Raw genomic sequence first — 12924 nt, 5'->3', positions numbered from 1 at the left:
GCAGATTTTCTATTTTGTACATACGTTATTTTGTATATACTGTATATGATGACTTCGGTGAGCAGTGACCGTTCCCGAGGTTCTCGGGAAAAAACACAGATTTCAGGAACACAGGCATCACAACTACAGAAACAAGTAGTACAGGTAAGTTTTTGTGAAACTCTTGTTTGCTTTGTTTAGAGTTATGTTAAGTAGGAAGCACATATGTCTTTTGTAGGAAACCTTAGGATTTTGAATCTTGTTTTTATAAAGTAGATTTTACATAATGGGAAAGAGAAGCAGTGATTCATAGACACTGTCAACTACTTGATTCTGAACATTTTTCTGCTACTGTTAGCATCTAGCTATCTCCTTTTTCTTCTTTTTCTTTTCTTTTTTTTCTTGGTAAGATTTTATTTTTAAGTAATCTCTACACCCAACATGGGGCTCGAACTTAAAACCCTAAGATCAGGAGTCGCATACTCTACTGATTGAATTAGCCAGGTGCTCCTCCTTTTCTTTATTATTAATCTAGGTATGTGCTTGGAATATATTTGGAGAATCCAGAATATATGGAGAAGTAATACTCTGAAGTAGAGAAATAAATGAATTATAAGACACTTACAAAAAGCTGCCTTTACTTTCAAGCATTGTTGGCTGGAAAGAGTCCTTTAATATTATATGGCTTTTAGTTAATAAGGCCCATATATATAAAATATTTAATTTCTATTTAATAGAAATAAATAGTTTTACCTTAGATTTATTTATATTATTAAAATTTTTTGAATGTTTATTTTTGAGAGAGAGAGAGACAGACTGCGAGTGGGAGAGGGGCAGAGAGAGAGGGAGACACAGAATCCAAAGCAGGCTCAGGCTCTGAGCTGTCAGCAGAGAGCCTGACGCGGGGCTCAAACTCACGAACCAGGAGATCATGACCTGAGCCAAAGTCAGACACTTACCCTGACCGAGCCATCCAGACGCCCCTATATTATTATTTAAAAAAATTTTTTTTAAGTGTTTATTTTTGAGAGTGGGAGAGAGCACGCAAGCAGGGGAGGAGCAGAGAGAGAGGGAGACACAGGATCTGAAGCAGGCTCCAGGCTGTCAGCACAGAGCCAGACATGGGACCCGAACCCATAAACCATGAACTCATGATCTGAGCTGAAGTCAGCACTCAACCCACTGGGCCACCCAGGTGCCCCCAACCTTTAAAAAAAATTTTTTTTTAATGTTTATTTTTGAGAGAGAGCAAGCAAGGGAGGAGAAGAGAGAGGGAGACAAAGGATCTGAAGCAGGCTCCAGGCTCTGAGTTGTCAGCACAGAGCCTGTGCCCTATATTATTATTTTAAATGAAGTGAGACAATTTAAATAAAATGCTAACTACAGTACCTGGTACAAAATAGAGCATTTTATACATGTTATTGACTAGTTTTGCAAACCTTTTTCTAGAGACCCATCATAAATTTCAGATTGATACTTGACTATACTTTGATAGCTAATTACAGGTACTTTTTTAATAGTCATTCATACCCAAGTGCCCTATTAATATTAAGAGACACAGAAAGTAGGGGTGCCTGGGTGGCTCAGTCAGTTAAGTGTCTGACTTTGGCTCAGGTTATGATTTCTCTTACGGTTCGTGAGTTTGAACCCCGTGTCGGGCTCTGTGTTGACAGCTCAGAGCCTGGAGCCTGCTTCAGTTTCTGTGTCTCCCTCTCTCCCTGCCCACCCCCACCCCAACCCCCCCTCCAGCTCATACTCTCATTGCCTCTCTCTCAAAAATAAATAAACATTGAGCCCTGGGTGTTGTATGGAAATCAATTTGACAATAAATTTCATATTAAAAAAAAAAACCCTATGTCTTGCAAAGCTGAAAAAATTAATAAACATTAAAAAATATAAAAAAGACACGGAGTGTAGACTCTACTTAATTGTTGTTTTACATTTTTCAGTATAACTTTAGCCTTGTATTTTGCTTCTGTCAACAGACCTACATCTATACAGTGCTTACTCCTAAATATATTTACCCTGATACTTACAAATAATCAAGAAAGACTACCTATTTTTGGAAAAATTTGGACTTTTTGGAATAGGCCTTCCCTTTATAGGTGAATGCTTAAGAAAATATTTTATCAACAGCCTCTTATCAAAGAAGGAATACAAGTTATAAGTAAGCATAGGTGCAACCCTGCTAATAATAAAAAAAATAGATGAAAACAATATTTTTTTGTTTTTGTTTATTGAATCAGTCAAGATTAAAAGTGTTATCTTTTAGGGATGCCTGGCTGGCTTAGTCGATGGAGCATGTGACTCTTGATCTTGGGGATGTAAGTTTGAGCCCCACATTGGGTATAGAGATTATTTAAAAATAAAATCTTTTGGGACACCTGGGTGGCTCAGTCATTTAAGCATCCGACTTTGACTCAGGTCATGATCTTGCGGTTTGTGAGTTTGAGCCACGCGTCAGGGTTTCTGCTGTCTGTCAGTAAAGAGCCTACTTCAGATCTTGTGTTTCTCTCTCTCTCTCTCTTTCTCTCTCTCTCTCTCTCTCAAAAATAAACAATTAAATTTTTTATGTGTATTTTTAAGGGAGAGAGAGCAAGAGTGTGAGCATGCCAGCAGGGGAGGGGGAGAGAGGGAGAGAGAGAGGGAGAGAGAGAGAATCCCAAGCAGGTTCCACACTGTCAATGCAGGGCCCGATGCAGGGCTTGAATCTATGAACTGTGAGATCATAACCTGAGCTGAAATCAAGAGTTGGGTGCTTAACTGACAGAGCCACTCAGGTGCTCCAAAAATAAAATCTTAAGGGATGCCTGGATGGCTCAGTTGGTTGAGTGTCTGACTCTTGACTTTTGCTCAGGTCGTGATTTTAGGAACGTGGTACTGAGCCCTGCCTCAGGCTTCTTGCTGAGCATGGAGCCTGCTTGAGATTCTGTTTCCCTCTGCCCTTTTCTTTGCTTGTGCTCTTTCTCTCTCTTTCTCTCTCTTAAATTAAAAAGAAGAAAAACTTGATAAAAGTGTAATCTTTTAAAGGAGGGCCACATGAAATGTCAGGATTATAAATTGTTTTCATCTTAGACCCAAGTAACCTTCTTGGGCTGATATCCAGTGAATCAGTCTCCAGACTAGGGGAGGGGACTCTCTTCCTCTCAAGAGTTGTCATTAGTGTCTCCATGGGCCTTTTGGGGATGGCTCATTTTATGCAATGCGATGAAAAAACTGCATACTGAGCTGTAGGAAAGATTCTTAGGCCCTTAAATTCCTAATTTTCTGGGGCACCTGGGTGGCTCAGTCGGTTAAGCGTCCGACTTCAGCTCAGGTCACGATCTCACGGTCCGTGAGTTCGAGCCCCGCGTCGGGCTCTGGGCTGATGGCTCAGAGCCTGGAGCCTGCTTCTGATTCTGTGTCTCCCTCTCTCTCTGCCCCTCCCCTGTTCATGCTCTGTCTCTCTCTGTCTCAAAAATAAATAAACGTTAAAAAAAAAAATTCCTAATTTTCTTTTATAAAAACTTGTGATGAGGGTTGGGATGGGTGAGAAAAATAAAAAATAAAAATGTGTGTTGAGAATTTCGCAAAGCAGTGTGAATAAAATAGTGTTCATGTTCATTTATCCATTAATCCCATTCTCCCATTCTAGGAAGTATTTCCTAGGGAAGCAACCTAGGGTGGGGGGAAAACTTTATTCTGTAAGATGTTTATTACTCAATTCTAAATGTCCAAAGGTAGAGGTGTTCTGAGATAACCTATCAAACTAGAGGGAGATAAGAGAGAAGACCATGAGTGGGCCTGCCACTTTACCAGTTAGATGAATTACTTCAGTCTCTTTGAATCTCACTTTAAAAAACAAACGAACAAAACAAAAAACATGCTTTGAGAGTTAGAGAAAAGTTGCAAGAGTAGTACACCTAATTCCTGAATATCCTGCATCCACATCTCCTAGATGCTAACATTTTTACCATGTTTACTTTATCTTTTTCTCCTTCTTACAAAGGAGAAACTACACATAGTGTTTCCCCTGAACCTTTTCAGAGTAAGTTGAAGATTGTGGTATCTGAATACTTTTATTGTGTATTTTCTTTTTTAATGTATATTTATTTTTGAGAGAGAGCTCATGAGATGGGGAGGGGCAGAGAGAGAGACGGACAGAAGATAGAAGACAGAAGCGGGCTCTGCATGGATAGCAGCGAGCCCAATGTGGAGCTTGAACTCAAATCTTGAGATCATGACTTGAGCCGAAGTTGACTCCTCAACCCAGTGTATTTTTTTTAAAAACCTTAAAACAAAACAAAAAATAATCACAGGACTGCTTAATAAGAATCAAGAAATTGGGGTGCCTGAGTGGCTCAGTTTGTAGAGCATCCGACACTTGATTTTTGGCTCATGTCATGATCCTAGAGTTGTGGGATCAAGCCCCATGTTGGGTTGAAAATATAGGATGTTGGCAGGGTATCTGAAGGAGATGGGAGGCTCCCAAAACAAAGCCAAGTTCTGTCTCCCTACAACAACATTTAGTACAGGTTAATACAGGCAGTCCCTATCATAAAGGTGACAGGACTTAGCCTCTTTGTTCTATGTGACAGTTACTACATGTTTTTTCCATACGACAGGCCTAATACAAGGCCACCCCAATATCCCTACAATCATATTTTACTTGATAGAGGTGGCCCTCAAGTGTAAATATGATAATGTGGCAGCCAGTGCCAGCCTGAAGGATAGGTTGGTGCATCCATTGCTTCAGGGTACAGCCTTTGGGACCCTTGGGACCTAAATCAGCTGACAAGCCACATCTGGAAGTTGCAGAGATTCCCCAGTCTTCTTCTTTTTAGTTATACTGTATCTATATACTCTGTTCATTACCTGTTGTATAGCATATTTTCTCCCTTTGAGATATCATTTGCCCTCCCCCCCGCCTTTTTTTTTTTTTTTTTTTACAGTGAGTATATGCTCGGCAGTCACCATTAATACTTAGGGGCACCTGGGTGGCTCAGTTGGTTAAGCATCTGACTTCAGCTCAGGTCATGATTTTGCAGTTCATGAGTTTGAATCCCACAACAGGCTCTGTGCTTATATCTCAGAGCCTGGAGCCTGGTTCAGATTCTGTGACTCCCTCTCTCTGCCCCACCTCACCCCCCCAACCCCCCCATCTCTCAAAAATGAATAAACATTAAGAACAATTAAAAAAATACTTATGTCAATGTCTATAGTCATTTTGGTTGTCTAAGGACAATACTGTTGTTGATTCCTGAGGAAAGGCTCATGGGAATAATATTCCCTTGTGATTAGGTGCTGGTAACAATTTATGCCCTTCACACTTGAGTATAAAATGAGTTGGTTTTTGTTTTTTTTTTTTTGAAGTTTATTTATTTTGAGAGGGTGAGTGAGCCAGGGGAGGGCATGGAAAGAGGGAGAATCCCAAGCAGGCTCCTCACTGCCAGTGCCAAGCCCCATGTGGGACTTGAACTCAAACTGTGAGATCATGACCTGAACAGAAATCAAGAGTTATATGCTTAACTGACTGAGCCACCCAGGCACCCCTAAATTTTTACTTAAAATATTTTCCCCTTTCACCTTCTAGTTCTCTTGAAACATTAACTGTTAAACGTTTATTATTATGTTTCTTCTTTGTGTATAGTCTTCATTTTTATTTCTGAGTTAGAAAAACTTACATGTTGTTTTATGTATTGTTATCATTTTCTTTGTGCTCTGTGCCTTTTAGTTTTGAAACAGAAGATAGCAATTGTGCTTTGTTCTCTGGGTTTTTTTTTGTGTGTGTTTTCATCGGTTTTGCTCCTTATTCTATTTTTCTTTTTCTCTTTTCTCTTCTCTGTATTTATTATTTAGAGAGAGTGAGAGTGGGGTAGGAGCAGAGAGGGAGGGAAAGAGAATCCCAAGCAGGCTTCAAACTCCCAGTACAGAGCCTGACACAAGGCTTGATCCCATGAGCTGGGAGATCATGACCTGAGCTGAAATCAAGAGTCAGATGCTCAACCAACTGAGCCACTCAGGCGCCATTCTTCCCCCGCCCCCCGCCACGTAGGCTTCCCACCCAGCATGGAGCCCAACGTGGGTCTTGAACTCATGACCCTGAGATCAAGATCTGAGATATAATCAAGAAGAGTCAGATACTTAACTGACTGAGCCACACAGGCATTTCCCCCGTCCCCCTTGCACATAATTTTTATTTAGATAAATATAGCCCTTCTCTTCAGTACTGACCAAGATACCTTTTAAGAATTGAGAGCAGAGTTTCTTTTTCTTTTTTGACAGCCAGGCTGGTTCTAAGCCTGTGTCTAGCAGTTGCCATGGCTTCTTGTTCTTCCAGTTTTCTCTAGTACTTGTCACTCCCTTTTCTCAAGGGAAAGAAAATTTAAATGAGTCACATGGCCAGTTGAGATGAATAATAACTTTGTCATTTGGCCAAAGGAATGGGACCTTTATGCCATTTAATTTGATGCTAATTTGGCTTATGGAAACAGATTGTATACATTTTAGAGCTCTAAATTCAGAGTCCTTTTGTTTTTTTTTTGTTTTTTTTTAGTTAATCAGTATTTCTGTTACATAGTGCTGTACTGCTTGAGAGCTTTTTTCTTTTTGCAGCATATTTTGGCATCTAACTTCTATTTTGTGTGCTCAACTCTTTAAAAGTTGTGTGTGTGCTTTTCAGGCAACAGCTGAACAGATGCGTCTCGCTCAAGTGATCTTCGATAAAAATGATTCAGAGTTTGAAGCGAAAGTTAAACAGGTATGTTTTGGCAAATTATACTGTTATTTTGGCAGTAGAGTTTTCATAGTTACTAGTGTTGTCAACGATGATGTAGACATTTGTGAAAAGGCACATTGACATTGTCTATACCTGTGAGTAGAAGGTACATTTAGTATTTGGCAGGTTTTCAGAAAATTTTGTTTAATGTTAAGAAGAACTGAATTGCCTCTTTCAACATGGTTGTGCTTCCAAACATAGGCTGGAAAATATAACATTAAATTTTAGGGTGATGTTTTCACTTAGAACTTTGAGAGGCCATTTTGGTAATAAAATCTTAATCTCAAAATCTTCTTTCCTGTTAAGACTTCTTTTTCTTTCAAGATTCTAGAATCAAGCTGTAACACTTCTCTTGTTCCATACCTTGGTAGAGGTCTACCAGTAATTGTTTTCTTGGAGTGAATGTCCCATAGTGAACTTGTTACTGAAAGTTAGATGGAAAAAGAAAGAAGTCTCAGTTCTTTTTGCAGCCGTGGTAAAGAATTACAGAAGAGCAAACAAAACAAAAAAACCAAAACAAAATTTTAGTAAAGTATACTCCAATGGAGGAACAGACCAGTCAAGAGAGACGTTGGCCTTGGAAACTCGGGCTGTGGACTTAACATCAATTTTTTTCTTTTTGGCAAATCCTAAGGTTGCAACATTTGAGTGACAGACCTGGATTATATAATAATTATCCAACTATGCAGGTCCTTTCCCAAGATGTATTTGAAGTCTGCACCTGTAGGAAACCATGACATTATTTGTATTCTAGAGACATAGGTCAAATAAGGACAAACATCTGCTTTCTGCACAAGTGCAACAAGCACAACAGACTTGAATCTTCCTCTGCTGGGATGTTTAACCACAAACCCACTGCTAGATAGGTGGAATGGGGTGGTCCCCTGACTCTTCTCAGTTAGAGTTCTCCATCTGGACATCTAAGGTCACTCATGCCTACCTTCCTGCCTAACAAACTATTTTGCCCTTTACTATGTAAACTCTTTGCTTTTACTTATAGTTGCTGTTGTTAGACTATTGGTAATATTTTTAGAAGGCCATAAATTTATTAAAAATTATAGAACTCTTTTTCTGGAAGGAGATTTATGTACAGTTTGAGACGTACTGCTCCATATTATATTGCATTTTATATGAATAGCATAGTAGATACATAAAAAAAGAGCACTGGTCCAGGAGTTCAGAGTTAGAAGTTTAAATTTCAGTCTGTTACTAATTCAATCACTGGGGGTAATTTTGATACTTAATATTCATCTTAACACAGGCATATTGCAGGTATCGTGTTAATACAGATCACTGATGGGGCGCCTCGGTGTCTTAGTTGGTTAAGTATCCAACTATGGCTCAGGTCATGATCTCACAATTCATGGGTTCGAGTCCCGCATCTGGATCTCTGCTGTCAGCACAGAGCCCACTTCAGATCCTGTGTCCCCGTCTCTCTCTCTGCTCTTCCCTTCCCATGTGCATGCTTTCTTTCTCTATTTCTCAGAAATAAGTAAACATTAAAAACAACAAAACAGATCATTGATTAAAACTGACACTAGTAGATATCCAAAGACCAAAGCACTGGAAAGCTGTAAAGTGTGCAGAACTTTAGCTGTGTAAAGCAGAGAGGAAATCAGAGAGAGAGGGTATAGTGCAAAGAGCTGTATTTATGAGATCAAGATACCTAGATTCCAGGTAGGCTTTGCTATCAATTAGTTTTTTGACCCTAGAGAAAGCACTTCAGATGTTGGGGTCATACCATTTTGAACAGGTAGTACACACTAAAACAGTTATATGTAAAACACAACAGATATGTAAATCATACATTTCAGTTGTAATTAAGAAACCTGTCTTGTGCCTAATCTGTGATTATACTTGTGATGAAAACGTTAACTAGCTTAATCTGCCTTGTTACAGAGAATGTATCAGGGGATTTCTTTGATTACTTCAAACATAGTGCCCTGTTGAAGCTGCTTGTGAAAGTACTGTGTCTAGAAGTGAGTTGGTCATAGCTATAGAATTTCATTTGTGAGAACTTTAGGTGTTGCAACTTAGTATGTATGTGGAGTGTTCTAATCCAAGGGGTGATAGACCACATAGGGAATGTTTTCTGTGTATAAAATAGTTGGACTGGGTGTTCTGTTAATGTAGCCACATACAGCTGGTCTTTGGGAAATGTATAGTCCACTTACTGTTTGGTTCAGAATTTTGCAAATCCCAGGCCATTGAACTAAGTAGTCAGCTGACTCTGAATATGCTGAGAATGTTGGTATATATGTATGTGTGCGCTGCTGATTAATAATCTGATACTTGGTCAGTTTGAAGGAGGGTTAATTAGTAGTTTGGCTTTTCTGTATTTATAAAAAGACAATGAATGGCTACAAAAAGCAGGTAAACCTATCCTTGGATTATAAGCTCAGAGTTTGGAAGGAGGGCATCTTCATGTGGATGGACTGTGTAGTTTTTATTTTTATATAGAAGAATCTTTTTTAAATTTATTTTATTTAAAACTTTTTTTTAATGTTTATTTTTGAGAGAGGAGAGACAGAGTGTGAGCAGGGGAGGGGCAGAGAGAGGGAGAAACAGAATCTGAAGTAGGCTCTAGCTCTGAGCTTTCAGCACAGAGCCTGACTTGGGGCTCGAACTCAATTGTCAGATCATGACGTGAACTGAAGTAGGATGCTTAACTGACTGAGCCACCTAGGCTCCCCAGAATCTTTTTTTTTAATGTTTATTTGTTTATAATAGAGAGAGCTCACGCGCACACAGTGAAGGGGCCGAAAGAGAGGGTGAGAGATTACCAAGCAGGGTCCACCCTGTCAGCACAGAGCCTGACAAGGGTCTTGAACCCATGAACCATGAGATCACGAACTGACCTGAAACCAAGACACTTAACTGACTAAGCCACCCAAGTGCCCCTAGAAGAATCTTAAAATTAATATTAAGTGCCATTTTGGGGTCCCTTTAACTATTTCCTCATAATTTTGATAGCTTATGGAAGTGACGGGGAAAAATCAGGATGAGTGCATAGTGGCTCTACATGACTGTAATGGAGATGTGAACAAAGCTATCAATATATTGCTGGAAGGGAATTCAGACACGGTAAGTATTACCAATTATTATTAATTGTTTTGCAGTGCCAAGATTTGTCTCTAATTCCATATTGCATTTTGAACTTCACCTTTTTGGGGGTGGGGGTGGAGAGGGTTATGGGTTCCATTCCATATTTGTTTTAAGACCAGAAAGAACACTAACCTGAAATGACTGTTTTTGTTATATATGGTTTCTTCATGAAGTTGTAGAATCTGAAGACTCGAAAGAGAACTTGGTCACCTACTCCAGCCTTAACACAGTTTCCAAATTCTCTGGGCCTGTGGACATTTTCACCACCTGAAAAACTTCTCTTGGCTTCACTGCTCATGTTTCTTCATCTCAGTCGTCACCTCTTACTACTTCTTATATCTCTAGACTAACAGAAAACCAGGATTTGCTGGTATATCTATTTGCTTATGTGTGAATATTCTACAGACAAATTTTGACAGATAGATAAAATAAGGAAAAAACAAAGTGTGTTTTTTTTTGTTGTGTTTTTTTTTTTTTGTTGTTGTTGTTTAGTAAAGTTTGAGGATGTGTAAGCACACTAACGCTCATCCCTTTTATTTTAGGAAGGATATAACTAAAGCCACAGTAGGCAGTTGTTAGCTCTAATCTTTTGATTTCTACATGGAGATTGCACAATATTTCATTTGTATTTGGAATTGAAACCATTTCAGAGCAGATTAAAACAAATAATGATGCACCTTAAAAGGGGTATAAAAATGAATGCAACCAGAAATGCCTTCCTTGTCTGTTCAAGTTTAGTCAGGTTCTCATTTTTAAGGATAGGCTATATAAAAATGAACTGTTTGAAAGGAAAACATGTTATCTTTAATATAAAATAAGCAGAATGAGTTTTTTATAATTATAAAAATCAGATAATTGGGAAAATATTTCACTATTTGAGTATAGCAATATCTGTGAGTAAAATTCCACTCAAGATAACACTAGTCAACATGATGAGCTACCAAATATGTCAGTTTGTTGGGAAAATACATCATGTTAAGTGATGAAATAAAATTTTGAATAGTTTTTGTTTGCTGACACTTAGGCCTATGTTTTCTAGGGAGTGTGTTTACCACATTGCTAATGGTTGCAGTGTAGAATGGCTCTCTGTTAATTTCCTTTCCTCTTTTTTTTTTTTTAATGTTTATTTTGAGAGACCACGTGAGTGGGGCAAGGGGGAGAGAGAGAGAGAGAGAGAGAGAATGAGAATGAGAATGAGAATCCCAACTAGGCTCCCATCTGTCAGCACAGAGCCCAACGGGGGACTCGGTCCTATGAACTGTGAGATAAAGACCTGGGCTGAAATGTAGATTGAGATGCTCAACCATCTGAGCCATGCTGGTGCCCCATCTCTATTATTTTCAAAATGAGCTGAAGGGCTAATCTGTCCTCCTATTTACATATTTAAAAAATTACTCTGAATAAAGGTAATATTTCCAAAATGTTAATTGGAGGGCCTGTTTTCTTTTTTATGGTACAGGTAGGCCAGGAGACTACTTTGTGTTGCCTTTCTGTTAGCTCCAGCAGACTTTATTCCTTTTCTGTGGTAGTTGGGTGAATTTTTAAATCTTAAATGAAATGTCCAGTTCTCTGTTTTAGTTAGTTTTACTTCCTCTGCTCATTTGGCACTGAACCCAAAGGAGTTAGTTCTGGGGTGAATGATAAAGAATATATCTTTGGTTATCTTGAACCTGAAAATCATGAAGTGGGGTCAGATCTGGTTTGATTTCTTCACATATCAGAAAATAGCAAAATTAGGGCCTGAATACAGACACAAAAGGTCTATGCTTGTTGAGAGATGAGAAGGCTGTTGAGAGAAGAGGCAGAGGGAAAGTCCTTTTGAAACCCTGGTTTGTTTAGGATCATGCTGTGGTACATCTTTTCTTTGATAGTAGAACCTACCTACCTGGTTGCTGTCTGCAGCAGCCATGGCTAACCAGCTGTAAGGAATATCTTCCCCTGACTGGGGTAGAATTTATTGGACTGGGGTGCTAGACAGTGTAAACACTGTAGGGTTGGTAGGAGCAAGAACATTTAAAATAAACCACTAAAGGCCGCCTGGGTGGCTCAGTCGGTTAAGTTTCTGACTTTGGCTCAGGTCATGATCTCGTGGTTCATGAGCCCCCTGCCTCAGTCTCTGTGCTGACAGCTGGAGCCTGGAGCCTGCTTCAGATTCTGTGTCTCCCTCTCTCTCTGCCTCTCTCCTGCTTGTGCTCTCTCTGTTTCTCTCAAAAATGAATAAACATTAAAAATTTTTTTAAATCATGAATGCAAACAAATCTATTTGTCCTATTGGCTAACCTTATTTTGGGCCAGGATCTTCTGAATCCAAATTTTTTCTCTGAAAAAAATGTTAAGTGGAAATGTCCATGCCTTTCTTAAGGAAGAGTGTCTTTCTCACGGAAGAGTAGCTGTTGCAAAAGAAAACATTAAACATGATCATAAGTACTAAACCTTTTGTTTCATTATAATGCTATTTTGAGTGACAGAATATTTTTGAAATAATCAGTCTTTTGCATTAATGTATTTTTCTTTTCCACGTAATTTGTTTGTTGTGTAGTTCCTGGCAAATAGGAGGTGGGAGAGTGAATTTTAATTAGCTGGCCTGGGAAGTTGCTTTTCTGATTTGTAAATGTGTCTGGGAGGGCCATCCCTCTTAGAGTTTCTTCAGACCTATTCTACAAGTAGTGGCAAAATACAGATAACAAAGGTTGTCAGAAGTTCTGTTGAAATCTTTTATAATCATTTGGTTCGTGTTGAAAGCTTGTGTGCATGCTCATGGACTGTTGTGTCAAATGAGAGATATTCTTTTTAGCATTTACGGTGGTGTTAGGTCAGTTGCCCCTTAAGTTTGCTTTCCTTACTTTGCCTCACAAATAAGTTCTTGTCAGTCTCTGTAGAGTTCACAAGCCAAGACTTGCTTATGGGTATCCTTTGCTGAATGAAATGGGCTCAGATGTTTTTCTCAAATGTTTTATGTACAAAGTATGCCCCTTTATAATGATTGAATACCTTTAGGTCTGGCCATGTAAAGACATTATAAATTGTATACATATGCAACTTGTGCTGACTCTACTGTGTATAATTTTCTAGGACCTCTGTAA

The 12924-nt window shown here is 38.9% G+C and overlaps 1 protein-coding gene across 7 annotated transcripts in view; it reads left to right on the top strand.

Annotated features, from left to right (window-relative positions):
• UBAP2 (ubiquitin associated protein 2) overlaps positions 1 to 12924 on the top strand; it is a 111564-nt gene that overhangs the window by 30633 nt on the left and 68007 nt on the right. For 6 of the 7 annotated variants that reach the window (XM_078436738.2, XM_060609484.3, XM_060609483.3 and 3 more), the window contains exons 2-4: positions 5 to 144; positions 6641 to 6718; positions 9710 to 9820. In XM_078436738.2, the coding sequence (XP_078292864.2) occupies positions 46 to 144; positions 6641 to 6718; positions 9710 to 9820 (288 nt within the window). In that variant the 5' untranslated portion in view covers positions 5 to 45. The remainder of the gene's footprint in view (positions 1 to 4; positions 145 to 6640; positions 6719 to 9709; positions 9821 to 12924) is intronic. The other variant, XM_060609486.3, reaches the window with a different exon arrangement.

The sequence above is a fragment of the Panthera onca genome, chromosome D4 (genome assembly GCF_046562875.1).
Source record: "Panthera onca isolate mPanOnc1 chromosome D4, mPanOnc1 haplotype 2, whole genome shotgun sequence".
NCBI classification, from domain to species: domain Eukaryota; kingdom Metazoa; phylum Chordata; class Mammalia; order Carnivora; family Felidae; genus Panthera; species Panthera onca.
The sequence above is the reverse complement of the archived record's forward strand: the minus strand, read 5'-3'. Positions and strand labels throughout refer to the sequence as shown.